Raw genomic sequence first — 18,651 nt, forward strand, 5'->3', positions numbered from 1 at the left:
AGAACGAGATATGATCGAAATTTGTCAAAAGCAAAGACAATAGCAAGGAGTTCTTTTTCCGTAGTTGTATAGTTCGTTTGTGCTCCTTGTAATGTCTTACTAGCATAATATATAGGTTGAAATCGTTTTTCAATCCTTTGTCCTAAAACGGCTCCCATTGCAAAATCACTTGCATCGCACATTAGTTCAAATGGTAGATTCCAATTTGGTGTTATCATGATTGGTGCATTAGTGAGTTTTTCTTTAAGAATATTAAAAGATTTGATACACTCATCTGAAAAGATGAATGGCGCATCCTTTTCTAGGAGTTTATTCATAGGAGTGGCAATTTTAGAAAAATCTTTTATAAAACGTCGGTAAAAACCGGCATGCCCTAGAAAACTCCTAACTCCTCTAACATTGGTGGGATGTGGAAGTTTAGCAATTACATCTACTTTAGCTCTATCCACTTCAATTCCTTCTTTTGAAATTTTATGTCCAAGAACGATGCCTTCTTTAACCATGAAATGGCATTTCTCCCAATTAAGTACTAGATTTGATTTTTCGCATCTAATTAGCATTCGTTCCAGATTAACTAGACATGATTTAAATGTATCACCGAAGACTGAAAAGTCATCCATGAATACTTCCATGCATTCTTCTATCATGTCGTGAAAAATCGCCATCATACACCTTTGAAAGGTTGCAGGGGCGTTACAAAGTCCAAATGGCATGCGTTTGTAAGCAAAAGTATCATAAGGGCACGTGAATGTGGTTTTCTCTTGATCTTCGGGTGCTATTGGAATTTGAAAATATCCGGAAAATCCATCTAGAAAACAATAGTAACTATTTCCGGCTAATCTTTCCAACATTTGATCTATGAAAGGTAAGGGAAAGTGATCTTTTCTGGTGGCGTCATTTAATTTTCTATAATCAATACATACACGCCATCCTGTTACAGTCCTAGTAGGAATAAGCTCATTTTTCTCATTTGTGATAACAGTCATGCCACCCTTCTTAGGTACGCATTGAACTGGGCTTACCCATGGACTATCAGAAATTGGATATATCAAACCTGCATCTAGCAGTTTAATAATCTCTTTCTTAACTACATCTTGCATATTAGGATTTAGTCTTCGTTGGCGTTGCACATACGTTTTATGACCTTCTTCCATAAGGATTTTATGTGTGCAATACGAAGGACTTATTCCTTTAATATCATGAATCTTCCATGCAATGGCTGGTTTATGAGCTTTCAACACAGAAATGAGTTGTGATTTCTCATTTTCAGTAAGAGAAGACGATATTATTACAGGTAATTCAGATTCACCATGTAAATAAGCGTATTCCAAATGGTTTGGAAGTGGCTTTAACTCTAATTTCGGAGGTTCTTCTATCGATGATTTATATCGGTATCTGTCTTCTTCTTTTAGCATTTGAATTTCTTCTGTTGTTGGTTCATATCCATTAGCTATAAGTGTAGCTAACATTTCAGCTTCATCAATTGGTTCATTTCCTTCTCCTAAAGAACATTCTCCTGTTCCTTGTAATTCTGGAAATTCTTCTAATAATTCTGCATGTGCATCTATAGTTTGAATATAATAACATGTATCATCTGCAGATTGTGGTTGTTGCATTGCTCTATCAACTGAAAAGGTAACACTCTCATCCTCTATACTTAGGGTCAGTTTCTTACCGAACACGTCTATCATTGCTTTAGCCGTGTTTAAGAATGGTCTTCCTAATATGAGAGGAACTTGAGAATCTTCTTCCATGTCCAAAACAACAAAATCTACTGGAAATACTAAAGTACCAACTTTAACTAGCATGTTCTCCATTATCCCTCTAGGATATTTTATTGATCTATCGGCTAGTTGTATGCTTATTCTGGTTGGTTTCAATTCTCCAAGGTCTAGTTTAGCGTATAGTGAATACGGCATTAGATTTATACTAGCACCTAAATCTGCTAATGCTTCTATTGAACTAAGACTACCCAGAAAACATGGAATTGTGAAACTTCCTGGATCAGATAGTTTTTCTGGTATCTTATTCAACAGCACTGCTGAACAATTAGCATTCATAGTAACAGCCGAGAGTTCTTCCATTTTCTTTCTATTCGTGATTAGATCTTTCAAGAATTTAGCATACCTTGGCATTCCTGAAATCACGTCAATGAAAGGAAGATTTACATTTATCTGTTTAAACATATCCAAGAATTTGGATTGCTCGGCTTCAAGTTTTTCTTTCTTCATTTTACTCGGATAAGGAAGTGGTGGTTGATATGGTTTAACATAAGGTTTATCCTTAACTGTGTTATCTTTATTAACCTTTTCAACTACCGGTTCTTTTTCCTTATCTTGATCAGGTTGTGGTTCTTGTGTAGTAGGAATAGTTTCATCAGAAGTTACAGGTATTTCAGGTGGTTTAAGTGTTGTACCACTTCTTGTGGTAATAGCTTTAGCTGTTTCATTCCGGGGGTTAGCATTTGTATCACTAGGTAAACTTCCCGGTTTTCTTTCACCTATTAACCTTGCTAGGTTACTTACTTCTTGTTCCAGATTTTGAATAGAAGCTTGTTGATTTCTAAATGCTTGAGCATTTTGTTCATTGGTTTGTTTTTGAGATGTGAAAAACTGCGTTTGAGTTTCAACTAGCTTCGTCATCATATCTTCTAAATTTCGCTTTTTATCATCGGTTTGTTGTGGTGGTTTGTTTTGAAAATTCGGTCTTTGCTGATTATAAGTATTATTGGATACTTGTTGATTGCTAGGACCTTGTTGGTTATTGTATGGAATATTTCGGTTATAATTCTGGTTTTGATTGTAAATCGGTCTTGGCGGTTGATAATTATTCTGATAATTATTTCCAGGCCTTTGGTTTATGTATGAAATATTCTCTCTTTGTTCCATTGTTAATTCAATACTGAGACAATCTTTTGTCAAATGTGGTCCTCCACACTGCTCACAACTAATTCGTATTGAGTGAATATCCTTAGTCATCTTTTCCATTCGTCTCTCGAAAGCATCTATCTTTGCCGAAATGGAATCTAAGTCATGGCTAGAATCGGCTCTAGCTGCTTTAGATGATCTAATGATGTCTTTTTCTTGGTGCCACTCATGTGAGTGGGAAGCAGTATTATCAATAATTTTGTAAGCATCAGTTTCGGTTTTCTTCATAATAGAACCACCAGCTGCTATATCTATGTCTTTTCTTGTAGTGATGTCGCATCCTCGGTAAAATATTTGTACTATTTGACAGGTGTCTAAACCATGTTGCGGACATCCTCTTAACAACTTTCCATATCTTGTCCACGCCTCATATAGAGTTTCATTTGGTTTCTGTGTGAACGTAACAATTTCTGCTTGAAGTCTTACGGCTTTAGATGCGGGAAAGAATTGTTTAAGAAATTTGTCAACTAAAACGTCCCATGTATCAATCGCCCCTTCAGGTAACGATTCCAACCAATCTTTGGCTTCTCCCTTTAAAGTCCAGGGAAATAACATGAGATATATCTGTTCATCCTCCACTTCTCGGATTTTAAATAGTGTGCAGATCCTATTAAAGGTACGTAGATGTTCATTTGGATCTTCCTTCGGCGCACCACTAAATTGGCATTGATTAGTCACCATGTGTAGAATTTGTCCTTTGATTTCATAATCTGGCGCATTAATGTCTGGATGAGTAATTGCGTGACCTTGGCCAGTGCGTTTAGCTCTCATTCGGTCTTCCATACTTAAAGGTTCCAGATTCTCCATAATTGAATTTGTTGACTCGGTATCACTAGATGATTCTGATTTAATAGTTCGTTCCTCAACAATCTCTGTTTGAATGATTGGTGGTTCCGGAGGAAAGTTTAATGGTTCAGGATCTACGAACCGTTCCTGAATATTTTCTGGATTCTCAATTGTGAGGTTTGTTTCAAAAACTGGATTATCGGAAATTTGAACTGAAGTACTTGGTCGACTGGATGACGATTCTAAAGAAAAATCAACGGCGGTTATATTTGTTAAACGATGTCTTGATCGAGTTACAGGTGGTGAACGTACAAAAGGTGATGAACGTCTTGCTCGGTGCATTCACTGAATATCCTATTAGTTTTAAAAAGGAAAGAAAAATTATAATAAGTTATCCAATCAATAGACTTTTCTGATTTTGCCCACGTTTCGAATAGCCAAAAGATGCAGCAGAGGGGCAGGATTCGTTTGGTCTCAATATAATTGAGGACTGTTTGGCTCCAATAACCCGGTCCACGTACAAATCCAACTATTACTACGAACCAGAAAATTTTGATGTCTATTAATTTAACCACTTAAAATAAATTTTCGTAATTTTTAGAAATTTAGATAAGAAGTAGAAAAAATTCTAAGTCCTAAAAACTAGAATAGCGAGAAATAAGAAAGAAAAAGAGTTCGTCGATAAAGGTTGAAAAAGAAAAAAAATGGTTGAAAAATAAAAGACGACGGAAAAATAAAAGAAACTTATAAAAACTTAAAAATACTTAACTAACCTAACCTTATTACTACAACTAACTTAAAATTATAATCGCAAATTGAAATTACTAATTGGAATGATAATTGATACATAGTAAAAGGTCTAAAAATATTAAAGCTTACAGGGAAAAACTAAATCCCAAATAGAAATAACTTAAAAAGAAACTAAAACTTAAAAAGGCGTCGCAAAATTCTAAAGCACCTAAATCTTAGTCTAAAGAAAAAGCACTTAAGGAATTCTACGGCAAAGCCTAAAAATCTAGGAGTAAAAATAACTATAGCAAAAACTAAGTTTAAAATTAAATATGAGCTAAAAATACAAATATTACGCTACAACGATTAAAAAGGGACAAAATATTAAAAGAAATAAAAAGTGATAAAAAAATACAATTTTTATTAAAATATTATTTTTATATTAATTATATTAAAGTATTAAGTGTTAAATATAATAAAACTAATTAAAAGTAATTAATTAAACTAAAAACTTAATTAATAATAATAAAATCAAATTAGGGTTTAATAATAATAATATATTATACTCCGTAATAAATGCGTTATTAGGGTTTGGTTGTGGCCCTGTCAGACCCCTCATGCGACTCGCATGGGGTTTAGTTGAATTATCATGCGACTCGCATGGTGTTCGGATCCAGGCCAAAAGTTGGGCTGCTACAGTACCTTGGCCCGATTACTTATTATTTTTTTTTTTTTCTGTTTTTCTAAATAAATAAAAGATTTTAAAATAAAACTTATATTTTTATAAACTTAAAATAGAAATAAAGAAACTTATAAAACTTAAATATTTACAAAATCTTAAAAATACTAATATTTTTGTTTTTCTTATTATATTTTTCGAATTTTTAAAAACGTATTTTTACAAAAACGACTTTTAATAAAAGTAACTAAATTTTTTTTTTTATTTTTATATTAGCGTTGCGCTTCCGGCGTTTAAGAGTGATTCCCCGGCAGCGGCGCCAAAAATAACTTGATGTCGAACGAGGTGTATATAAAATAGCTTATATTTTACTAGGAAAAACTATTAAATACGATACAATTTTACACAAGATATTTATTTATTTATAGAATGGATATACTTAAACCTTGCTACAACACTTATAGGCAGTGTACCTAATCGTACAGTAGTGTAGTTTTTAGTAAGTCCGGTTCGTTCCACAGGGAAATCTTTAAACAAAGCTCAACGCTATATTAGTTTACTTTTATAAAAATACAAATATATATATAAGTGATATTATTATTATAAAGGGGGGTTTTTACCGTTTAATGACCGGCTTGTCGATTTTAAAACTTTAGTCGCAGTTAAAACCTAATGTAAAATATAAATACAAGACTAAATTTAAATCGTAAAGTAAATAACGATAATGAAATTGCGAATAATAAAAATGCGATAAAATTAAATTGCGATAATTAAAAGTACGATAATTAAAAGTGCGATTAAATAACAATAAAAGTGCGATAATTAGAAGTGCAATTAAATATAAAATAAAGGAAATAAAATATGAAATAAAAGAATTATGCTTATTTAAACTTCCGTAATCATGATGTTTGACGTGTTGATTTTAGTTTTATGCTCTTGGGTTAATTGTCCTTTGTCCTGGATTATTCAATATGTCCGTCTGGTTTTTGTCCATAACAGTCCATCAGTCATAAATATAAATTGCAAGTGTCCTTGACAAATTATTATTATACCCGAAGTTAAATATTCCAACTAATTGGGGATTCGAATTTGTAACAAGGTTTTAATACTTTGTTTAATGAATACACCAGGTTATCGACTGCGTGTAAACCAAGGTTTTACTACTTTGTTAACAATTACACCAATTACCCTTGAATGTAATTTCACCCCTGTTTTAATTATTCTAGTGGCTATTAATCCATTCCCGTGTCCGGTTAAATGAACGATTATTCGTACATATAAATACCCCGCCCATCGTGTCCGATCGAGTGTATATGGTAATTTATAGGGACGCCCAATTGTAAATCTTTATATTAACATTAACAAACTTTCATTTAGTTAAACAAATATAAAGCCCATTAATAGCCCATAGTCTAGTTTCCACAAGTGTCGTTCTTTTGTCCAAACCCCAATTATGGTACAAAGCCCAATTACCCAATTTTAGTAATTAGCCCAACATCATGATTACTTCGTTTTAAACAAGCATAATAATAACTTAGCTACGAGACATTAATGTAAAAAGGTTGAACATAACTTACAATGATTAAAAATAGCGTAGCGTTACACGGACAAAATTTCGACTTACACCCTTACAACATTCGCTAACATACCCTTATTATTAGAATTATAATTAAAATTAAAATATAAATTATAAATATAAATATATTTACGTATGAAGAGGAAGAGAAAAAAGATGATAAAAACTCGGCAGAAAACTGGCTTTATATAGGACCTGACCAGCAATCTCACTCCATGCGACTCGCATGGATTTGTGCTTCTGGCCATGCGAGTCGCATGGCCACCCTGGATCCAGCCAAATGGATTTGTTTTCTTCTTGCCGACGTAATATAATAATAATAATATATATAATATATAATTATATATAATTATATATATATTATATTATATTCTTGTGCATAGTAGACTAGATATTTTTGGTCCGTTGCGTCGGGCGTTTCTTCTTGGCTCAGGTCCCGGTTCCGGATTTTCGGACGTCCTTGCGTACAATTTTATATTTTGTACTTTGCGTTTTGAATCTTGTACTCTTGTGATTTCGAGACGTTTCTTATCAATAATTGGAACCTTTTTGATAGTCTTTTGTACTTTTGAGCTTTTTGGTCGTTTGCGTCTTTAATTCGTCGAATCTGTCTTTTGTCTTCACCTTTTATTATTTAAACGAATATCACTTGTAAATAGAACAATTGCAACTAAAAGCTTGTCTTTCTTGAGGAATAATGCTATGAAATATATGTTCGTTTTTAGCATTATCACATACACACCCTCTAGAACACATCAGAGACCCGATTAGCCCTTTCTTATTTCTTATAGTCATGGAAGGGTTACATTTGTTATTAAAAGCAAAGGTAGAAGCGGGTTTGATTAAAGGGGTGAAAGTTGGCAACTCGAATGTTAATATTTCTCACTTGTTCTATGCGGATGATGCTATTATTGTTGCGGATTGTGATAGAGTAAGTTTGGAAAACACGTTGGCAGCCCTTAATGAGTTTCATGATATGTCGGGTCTTAAAATAAATGTGGCTAAATCACATCTATACGGCATTGGGGTAGATGACTTGATCATTGATTCGTGCGTGATTGATATGGGGTGTTCGAAAGGTACGTTTCCTTTTACTTATTTAGGTTTACCTATTGGTGTTAATATGAATATTATTGCTAAACGGAAACCTTTAGAAGATCGTTTTCGTTAAAAATTATCCGGTTGGAATACTAAACTTTTATCGATTGGTGGTAGACTTAATTTAATAAAAGCGGTGTTGGGAAGTTTAGGAGTTAATTACCTTTCATTATTTAAATGTCCGAAAACGGTCTTAGATAAATTGGAAACTTTGCGTGCCAGTTTTTTTTGGGGAAGTACCGAAACTTATAAGAAAATACATTGGGTGGCGTGGGAATAAGTCCTTAGTTCTTACGATAAACGGGGCTTGAATATTGGTAGTTTACGATCGTATAATTATGGCCTCCTGTTTATGGGGAAAAAGCGGGGTTGGATGGTTCTATAATCTCGTATAAAGGTGTATGGTACAACATTATTAATTCTATTGGTTGAATGTTGGTTAATGAACTAAACGACAAACTTAAGTATGATGATTAATCAAAGAATATGTTTTGATGATGACACATACATATGCATAAGTGATGACCGACATCTTAACATAAAACACGTAAGGTCACTAATCCATACTTTATCTTGCAAATGACCAAGTCAAACATAGCTTAAAGAATGAAATTAAAAGATCAGCTAAATACACGGTCAAGGTACGGTCGACTGCACAGCCAGCCGCAGAACTCCAAACTGAATTGCAACGCAGTTTTATGAAAAAAAAATTGCACGGTCGCCACCACGGTCAACCGCAGTGCGACCACAGTTTTCTCTGTTACCAATTTTGACCAAATAAAATTTGACTAGTTCCCGACATCTATAATTCATGAAATCTTTCTCAACATGCTTAGAATAGATGTCCTCTCCATACTCAATTGAGTTTTGGTCATAAAAACACTAATTGTGGTTAATTACGCCTAATGACATCTTAATGACAAATTAACCAAGATTAGGCTTAACACATAAGTGTTAAATAATAAATTGTGATCTTAAATCTTATCTAGACATCCTTAGTATGATCATCAAGTACCAACACACTTAAGCCAATATCACTTGAACAATAATTGTTATTAAAAATGACTTAGTGATTAATTAAGGCTAAATGAGGAACAATGCTCTCAAGTATAACTAGTAATGACTTGTAATCCTAAAATACACTTAGATACATTTAAGATGGTCACCAAGTCCCAACTAGAGATTGATCTTACCTTGTGCATGTGTTGGACATTAATGTGTGCTTACACATTAATCATGCAATATGTTATATTGCAAGTAAGCTTGCTAAAAGCTTAAATTACAAGTTGTGCAAATATCTATATGATTGATCTTATAGTAACTATCTCTCGCTATGTGTGAGTATTACTTGCTACTTGCTAATACTCATAAATTTATCAACTTGATTAACATGCTTGCTATGTACTTACTAGTTAGGATTCAAGTAACTAGTCTACTCCAACAAATTAAGTGTAAATTGGTTCACAATGAAATTATGATCAATTGTTTACTTGGTCTTGTCTAAGTAACAAATTGTGATTGCTTGTTCAAGTATGACTTAACTTTGATGTCTCTATACACTTAATGATCGTCTTAGAAAGACATCATTCAATTAATCTACCTAAGCTTAAAACAAACATGACTTGTGATTAATTGAAACTAGAAAGTTAATGACATATTGACTAGTCTTTAGAATTGAACCAAATGCATTGAAGTGACTAACTAAGTGTAACATCCTCAATCGGGCCTAGATGTAAGATTACTATTTTGCCCTTAAGTTTGTATTACGTTATTATATGCTTTTATTTTTATTTAATATTTATTATTAAATAGTGATGTGGTTAGGACCAGTTTGTGACAAGGGTCACAGAACAGGTTTGTTTATTTAATTTGGACTTCGTTGGGTCTCCAAATGATGTACGAAAGATATCAGATAACTGATAAATACCTGTGTGTCACACAGTATGGGATTTAATCCCAAATAATAGACTTGTGTCTATCCCTTTCTTGCATTTTCCAGAATTTTCCCAAACCACCCCGTTCTTCATCTTCTCCAACTACCAAAACCCTAATTCCCCATTGTTGATCTTGAGCTCGAATTGGTCTTGGAATCACGTTCTTTACACTCTACTGATTCTTTTAAGGTATGAATCATGAGCTTTCATGATCAATTTAGTGTTAAAATGGTGTTTTTAAGTGTATTTGTTCAAAAGCTTGAATTTGTGTCAAAACAATTGATTTAAGTGTTGTTATGGTCAAATTGTTGTGGGTTTATAGTCTATAACATGTAGGAATTGAGTTGTGGTAAGTTTTGATGTCGAAAACGAGCTCTAGATCGAGTTTTGGTGAATTTAGCTTGAAGTCCGTAGCCTATGTTCAGTTTCTGAAGAAGATGAACACAGTCGGCCGACTGTCGGTCGACAGTCGACCGACCGACGTAGTGAACCGACCGATTGACAGACAACCGACCGACTGAGTATTGACTTTCGGCCGATTGTGGATATACCAAATGAATCGGCCGACTGGGAATGTCAGTCGACCGGTTGTGTCGACAGTCGACCGACTGTAAGAGTCAGTCGACCGACTGAGTGTCCAGGGCAGAATATTTTACCAAAGTGTTGAGTTTTAGCCGTTATGCTGCCCGTTTGTATTTTGATGATTTTGATGTAAATTTTGAAAGTGCACAAGTGTTAAGGAGAAAAATTTTAGCGGACAGTTTTTTCTGACAAAAAATTTTATATTGTGTTATTTGGTGTTAACGGACAGAAACTAACGTGTGTATATGTTTTCTCAGGAGAAAAGGAGAAAGAGAAAGTTCAGTGATTAGATAGCTGAATACCTTCTCGTTTGCTGGTATTTGGTGAGTGGGACTAACTGGAGAATACAGTATATTGTAGCATGTTATATTATGATTGCCATGCTTGTTAGATATACTTATTGTTGTGATTAGTTAGTACCTTGTGATGACTGCATGTTAGTTGATGCTTGTCTGCTGGAGCCCAGTGCGTCCCTATCTTGTGGTAGCCTAATTCGATAGGAGAGATCAACATGCGGGTTGGGTTCCTCATGTGGTAGCCTATTTGCATCCGTGTAGTATATGTTTGAATGACGCGTACGTCACGTGTGGATGATTTATGCAGCACGGTATGTAGGAGGAACTTCCGGTAAACCCCAGCCCGATCAACTGGAGGTTAATGGTTTGGCCGAACCGCCGGAGTCTCTGTAGACTGCACTACTGGGTGATGTTTCGGTGTTAGACTATGTGACATGATTAGTATAACACTTATGTATGCTATGGCCTGTAGTTAGTCATACTCACTTAGCTTCGTGCTAATTCCCCTCCATCTCCTCCCTGCAGGTTATTAGCTTTTGTAGATTATGCTTTTGGGGAGAAGACGGGCATGAAGATGTTATGTTTGACAGGAGTCAACTCTGATGTTGTCTTGCTTTATGAAAACAATAATCTTTTTGTAAATATGTCTTCTCTGTATAAACAAGTATTTGGTAATGACACGTGACACAGGTTGTATTAACAATAGTTAATGTGGATATCGTATTAAATTAATATTATGCTTCCGCCACGTATTTAAAAAAAAAAATCAGCGGTGTCACACTAAGTCTTGACCAATATGAGATTTCCCAAAATATCAATCAAGACACTTCTCCAAGAATGTTGGGTTTACCACTAATGGAGTGTTATGTCACTTTCATGCAATAAGACCAAATCTCACACACTTAATGCATATAGTACTTGTATAGGATGTTTGGTTTCTTTTGCAGGTGCTAGAAGGAGTAAAGGTGCCAAAATGTGGTGTTTAAATTTGAGTCAAACGGCTATACAACGGATTATAAATTTGGACTGGAGTACGCACGGTCGAACCACGGTCGACCGTGCAGGTAACCGTGTGTCAACGGCTACTTTTTGAATCCCACTATAAAAGGAAAACATTAAAGAGCATTTAAAGCTGACCCTCTTGCATATTTCAAAGGCTTATTTCCAGAGATTACAAGGGCTCTAACTACTACTCAAATGTGATCAAGCAAGAGAAGATTATATGATCTTATAGATATAGAATTTGGTTGTTGTAAACTTACTAATCAAAATCATTAATCTTGTGAGTTTACTTAGTGTAATGTATGTCCTAGTATTGTCTTAGAATCATCATTACAAAGTGTATAAGTCTTGTAACTTCAATTAGTAGAAGTATAGGCTAGCTTAGTGATCTACTTCCTTAAAGGGACTTAGGAAGTTGATTAATCTTATTTGGAGATTAATACTTGTCTAAGGTGAAGACAAGTTGATCTAGGTTGGAGTTGATCTTTCAAAGGGATATAAAGATTAGGTTTGTTTTCTACCAAAGAAGTTGAAGACTTATAAATCGGTTCTCCACCGGGTTTGGAGAAAAGTGCTTAGTGAAGCAACAAATCCCGATTAGTGTAATCGACGAGTGGATTAAGGTGGATTAGTTAACATCCACCCGAACCACTATAAATCCTTGTGTTTATGTTCTTTACATTACTTCATTTATCATTTTGAACATATACACTACACACATCAAGTTTGAGTTGAATTGGTTGATCAAAGTTAATCGAATTTGGTGATCAATCGAAAAAGTGTTAAAAACGTATTAAGTAACTATTCACCCCCCTCTAGTTACTTATAAATTCGTTTAACAAAATTAAAAGTAAAGGTCTCTTGCCTTCGAATGTGCTTAGAGCTAAAGTGGGTAATGGGCAATCGATTCTTTTTTGGAAAGATAATTGGCTCGGTAATGGTTCCTTAAAAGAAAATGGTCGTTTGTTTCATTTGGATGTGAATGAAGATTGTTTGTTAGCGGACCGTTTTGATACCGAAGGTTGGAAGTGGGTTTGGAAATGGGATATTGGGTCGCGGAATACGGGTAAACTTGAGGAACTGATCACGCATATTGGAGAGGTCTCATTGTCGGACTCTTAATAATAGTTCTGAGTATAAGGTTTGTGAGACGAGAATGTTTTTGGATGATAAGATTCTCCCCACTAATGATTTAGCGTCCCGTTGGTTTTAGTGTATTCCCCGAAAGGTTAATGTTTTTATGTGGCGAGGTGTTTTGATTGATGATACGGGTTGTGTGAATTGTTCGTGGGGCTCATATTCTGTTTCTCATGTGTTTTTTGAATGTGATATCGCGGTAGACATTTGGCGTAAGTGTAGGATTTGATTAAATATTCAAATGTCAATTTTTAGCTCATGGTCTAACTTCACGGATTGGTTGGATTCTTGGATGGCAAACGAAGAGTCGAAGTGCAAGACGTAATCGATAGTTGTAGCCTTGCTTTGGTTTCTTTGGAGGTTCGGAAATAACATCGTTTTCCCCGCCGACAACATGAAGATAGACGAGTTATTTGATTCTATTTGTTCTATTTCGTTTTTATGGTTTTCTAGTAGAAGTAAATGTAATGTTTCTTGGAACGATTGGCTTATAAAGCCTGTGTAATCTTTGGTGCTTTATCCATCTAGCTGCTTGCTAGGTGGGTAGTTTATTAATAATTTTTGATGTTAAAAAAAAAGTTGATTAGCTTGGAATAATCTGCTTTCATTGAGGGTCGACGAATCATCGATGGTCCTTTAGTTCTTAGTAAAGTAATGGATTGGTACAAATCAAAAAAGAAAAAGTTTATGTTGTTGAAGGTTGATTTTAAAAAGGCTTATGATTGGTTGAGTTGGAAGTATCTTGATAATATGTTGTTCAAATTTGGGTTTGGTGATTTATGGAGATCTTGGATTCTTATGTGTTTGAAGTCGGCTAGAACTTCGGTTTTGATTAATTGGAGTCCGACGAAAGAGTTTGGTCTTAAAAGTGGCTTACGTCAAGGTGATCCATTAAGCCCTTTCTTATTCATCATTGTTATGGAGGGTTTACATATATGGATATTAAAAAGGCGGTAGAAGAGAATTACATAAAAGGTGCATGTATTGGTGCGACGAATTATAAAGTTTCTCATTTATTTTATGCGGATGATGCTTTAATAATTTTGGAATAGAATGAAGAATCTATGTGCAACATCATGTGTGTCCTTAATATATTTTATAACGCTTTTGGTTTGAGAATTAATGTCTCTAAATCAAATGTGTACGGGATCGGTGCTTCTTTGGAGGAGGTGAATTTAATTGCAGATCAAGTTGGTTGTAGTCAAGGTACTCTTCCTTTTAAGTACCTTGGATTACCTGTGGGTGTAAATATGAACTTGGTTTCGAATTGGTCTCCATTAATCGAAAAATTCAAGAAAAAATTATCGACTTGGAAATCAAATATGCTTTCTATAGGAGGAAGCGTTACTTTAATTCAGTCGGTCCTTGGGAGTTTAGATATTTATTAGAGTAAATTACACCAATGGTCCCTGTGATTTATTGTGAATTACGTCGCTCGTCCCTATCTCTTAAAGATTACATGGTTCGTCCCTGTGGTTTTAAATATCAATGGCACCAGTCCCTGTGGTTTATTATAAATTACGTCTCTCGTCCCTATCTCTTTAAAATTATATGATTCATCCATGTAGTTTTAAATATCAACGACGCTGGTCCCTATGGATGATGATGATGATGATGATGATTATTATTATTATTATTATTATTATTATTATTATTATTATTATTATTATTATTATTATTATTATTATTATTATAATTATTATTATTATAATAATAATAATTATTATTATTATTATTATTATTATTATTATTATTATTATTATTATTATTATTATTATTATTATTATTATTATTATTATTATTATTATTATTATTATTATTATTATTATTATTATTATTATTATTATTATTATTATTATTATTATTATTATTATTATTATTATTATTATTATTATCTGTTCTTCAAAGTTATGGGCATTTGTAGGTTTCCTCATTATTGTGTTTTTGTTTTTATTTTTGATGCTTCAAATTATGTTTTTTAATATCAATGGTTAATTATAGTTATGTTTATTAATATCAATGGTTAATTATAGTTTCATTATATCGTTTTAATACAGGAAATTTAATGATCTGTAGCTATTTTGATTAATATATCATATTAGTGTTAGATATATTGTTGAATGATATATGTTGTTGATTTTATAGCATTGATATAGGAGTAGCCGAGTGGGAATATCTCTTACGTGTTCACCCTGACTTTTTAAGGAAGAGAGATGATTTCTTTATTGGGTTTCATTTTGTGATATTGTATCTACTATAAATCCATGTAAACTGAAACTTCAAATTGCGTAGTTATGGTACGATTGTTGTTATATTGACAATATTGAATATTATGAAAAGGTCAACAGGGAAAAGATCGATCTGCTTCAATATGGGTTTGAAAAAGAATCCCTTTTAATAATAGTAATAACAATAACAATAATTATAATATTAATTCCACAGGGACCAGCGCCGTTGATATTTAAAACCATAGGGACGAACCATATAATTTTAAAGAGATAGGGACGAGCGACATAATTTACAATAAACCACAGGGACTAGCGCCATTGATATTTAAAACCACAGGGACGAACCATGTAATTTTTAAGAGATAGGGACGAGTGACATAATTTACAACAAACCACAAGGACCATTGGTGTAATTTACTCTATTTATTACCTTTCGTTATTCAAATGCCCGGAATCAGTTTTAAAAAAATTAGAAAGCATACGTTGTGCATTTTTCGGGGTTCACAAGATGGAAATAGGAAGGTTGTTTGGTTAAAATGGAATAATGTTATGGCTTCTTTTGAGAAAGGAGGCCTTGGTATTGAAAGTCTCAAAGGATTCAATGTCGCTCTTTTACTCAAATGGGTGTGGAAGTTTAGTTCTAACTCTCAAGGTGTATGGGTGGATGTTATCCGAGTAATTCATGGGAATAATGGGGGCATGGACGGTTCAGTGTCTCGGTACACGGGTGCATGGTCTAATATGGTGAAGTTGTATATGGTGGCACAAGAAAAATGTTGGATTCCTCATAACCCCATTAGACTCAAAGTTGGTAATGGTCATAATATTCAATTTTGGAATGATGTTTGGATAGTTAATGATCTATTACGTTTAAGATTTAATCGTTTATTTAATCTAGATGTTGATCCAAATTGTAGTGTGATGGATAGAAGGGAGAATGATGAATGGAAATGGTTATGGAAAAGGGAACAATTGGGTAGTCGGAACTATGAGCTATTAACTGAGATGCTTGAACTAATCAATCAAGTTTGCTTCTCAAATCAGGAGGACTCTAAAGTATGGGCTATTAACTCTAATGGTATATTTTCTGTATCAAATACTAGAAAGGAAGTTGACAAAAATCTACTCCCTACGTTACCTGTTAGTACGACATGGTGTAAATGTATACCTAAGAAGGTGAACATTTTTATTTGGCGTTTGGATTGATCAACTTCCTACTCGCTTTAATCTGTTTAAACGTGGTATGGAATTGGATACATATGGATGTCCGACTTGTGACTGCATTGTTGAAGATGTAGAACATACCTTCTTTTCGTGTCCATTAGCTAGAGATATATGGAGAAGAGTAAGGCTGTGGTTGGATGTTGATTTCATAGATTTTAACTTGTGGAATGGTTGGTTGTGTTGGTTTGAAAACTGGGTTGCTTCGGCTCAGTTTAAAAATCGTACATATGCTATTGTGGCAACATTGGTGTGGGTTCTGTGGAGATATAGAAATGGTGTGATCTTTTCGGTGACTCCGACGAAGAAAGAAGAGTTATTTGATTCTATTAGAAGCTTTTCTTTCGCTTGGATTTCTAGTAGGAGTAAAGATAATATTACTTGAGCTAGTTGGCTTATTAAACCTTTGTAATTATTTGCCTTGCTACTAGTTACTTAGTAGTAGCCTTAATAAATTCTTGCCGTTAAAAAAAAAAAAAACAGTCTCTCATAAATAAACAAACTTTATAAGCAATTTATCTTTCGATATAAATCACCCGATCATAAGGAAATCCATGGTCCACTCTTAAATAATTAATTTAAAATATTTTGTTTACTGTTTTACAATCTAAAAGTTCTTGAAGCAGTATAAAAGATGAACGAAATTGGGACACAATTTGGTATGGTGCAATTAATAATATTTATATGAATTAGCTTAACATAAATAATAAATAATACGAGTAGTAGTAGACTAGTAATTGATAATGCAAGTTATATGCTGAATGAACACGTGTAAAACAAATTTTTTTTTAAAAAAAATTCAAAATCGACAAACCAATGGCTCACCGCTTGCAAGCTTCAATTTTACATTTGGGGCCAAGTTTAGAAATTGTGATATTCAGCTCTCGAACATAACATAATTGCTACAAAAGACAAAATTGTTTGGAGTGGCCATGGCCCCATCCGGCCCTTACTAATTAACCTCCATCGTTGCTTGTGGACCAAGTCAATAGGCGTAAAACCTACGTCATTAACAATCTTGCGTTTACGAGGTATGAGAGATACTAGACCGGATCATTAAAAAACCATAAGAATATGCTAAATAATTTAATATAACATTATTTACTGGTATCATATATTAGAGCGGTTGTAATGCGACATATTCGTCGGAGAAATCGAATCAACATGGCACTAACACACCAGTGGCGGAACTTGAACCCGATAACAGATGGGGTGGATATAAAATTTTAATAAATTTTTCATTCTCAGTTAGGATAACACTAAAAAAAAAAACCTTATTTTTTAGTAAAATTTTCAATTTTTTAGTGTAAAATTTTTTGTCCCGTTAAATTCAGGTGGGGCGGGTACCCCCTCCGGAGTACTCTATATTCCGCCACTGTAACACACGTAGCGCGGCTTTGTTGGTGGCACGACAAAAAATTCTGGCGTGCTTCTCATTTCCGTCCAACTTGAATGTTATTTAATATATAATTATAAATTTTTTCCTTTTGTTTTTCATACAAGTTCTAATTATATATCAACACGTCATCCCAACATGCCACCATTATTTTAGATTTTTCCATCACAAATGACACTACTCCACCCCACCCACTAACGCGTCAAAAAATCCTCCACTACTACAATAAAGTGTGTAGTGTATAAATACTAAAAACTGAAATAACAGATATATTACAATTTACAATTTATATAAAACCAAAATTAAGTCTGATGCTATTTTGATGATTGAGATTTTTTATTCCCAAGTTTTGAGAATGTATAGGTTACTGTCTTGCTGAGCTATAAGGTTTGACCTAAAAGGATCAAACTTGTCCAGGCATTAAAAATAAAAGATCCTGAACCTCCAATTTCACCAATCAACGCATGCATGTTTTACCTAATGTAGGCATTTATCACGCATTTGGTTCGTTTCAACTGATGTCATTCACTTCTCATCATCATTTTTTCATATATTTTCATATATATATACATTTAATGATTCATCCTTTTAGTTAGTTGGAGATTTAATTTGGCTACTTACACAAAAGTGTTAATGCGTTCTAACTTCACAAGCGTCAATATTTATTTGAAGTCACGTCTGCCTTCAGAAAGGAAGGAGATCTGCACGATAATATGGAGGACAAGATAGATACTTCTCATAAATCTCGTGAATTGATGACTCATCAAAGATAGTGTCGACAAACTATGGGGTGGTGATGGTATGGTAAGACCCTGACCTTCCAATGTAGAGGTTAAGGGTTCGATTCCTGCCATTCACAAAGTTATTATCCTTCATGGCCATAGAGGTTCGCCTGCAATGACTCCAGGCTGCTCGCAAAGCGGCTAGTCGCCCTAGTCAAGTTAAAAAAAAAAAAAGTTGGAAACTCAAGTTAAAAAAAGGAAAAAAAATTGTGTCGACGCTTCAGTTATCAAAATTAGACAATCCACTTTACAATCAACACTTTAGTTTAATCAACACT

At 33.8% G+C, this 18,651-nt stretch overlaps 2 protein-coding genes across 2 annotated transcripts; both read left to right on the plus strand.

Moving 5' to 3' along the window:
• The first annotated feature begins 7,490 nt into the window (after nt 1–7,490).
• On the plus strand, nt 7,491–12,731 carry LOC139863692 (uncharacterized). Its single transcript, XM_071852299.1, has 2 exons — nt 7,491–7,776; nt 12,466–12,731. Exons 1-2 carry the CDS (start codon nt 7,491–7,493, stop codon nt 12,729–12,731), a joined length of 552 nt encoding a protein of 183 aa, XP_071708400.1.
• A 3,486-nt stretch (nt 12,732–16,217) lies between these two features.
• On the plus strand, nt 16,218–16,580 carry LOC139863694 (uncharacterized). The gene has a single exon (XM_071852300.1). The coding sequence runs from the start codon at nt 16,218–16,220 to the stop codon at nt 16,578–16,580; it is 363 nt and encodes a 120-aa protein (XP_071708401.1).
• Nucleotides 16,581–18,651: the final 2,071 nt, after the last annotated feature.

Source organism: Rutidosis leptorrhynchoides, chromosome 8, assembly GCF_046630445.1.
Source record: "Rutidosis leptorrhynchoides isolate AG116_Rl617_1_P2 chromosome 8, CSIRO_AGI_Rlap_v1, whole genome shotgun sequence".
In the NCBI taxonomy this organism is placed as follows: domain Eukaryota; kingdom Viridiplantae; phylum Streptophyta; class Magnoliopsida; order Asterales; family Asteraceae; genus Rutidosis; species Rutidosis leptorrhynchoides.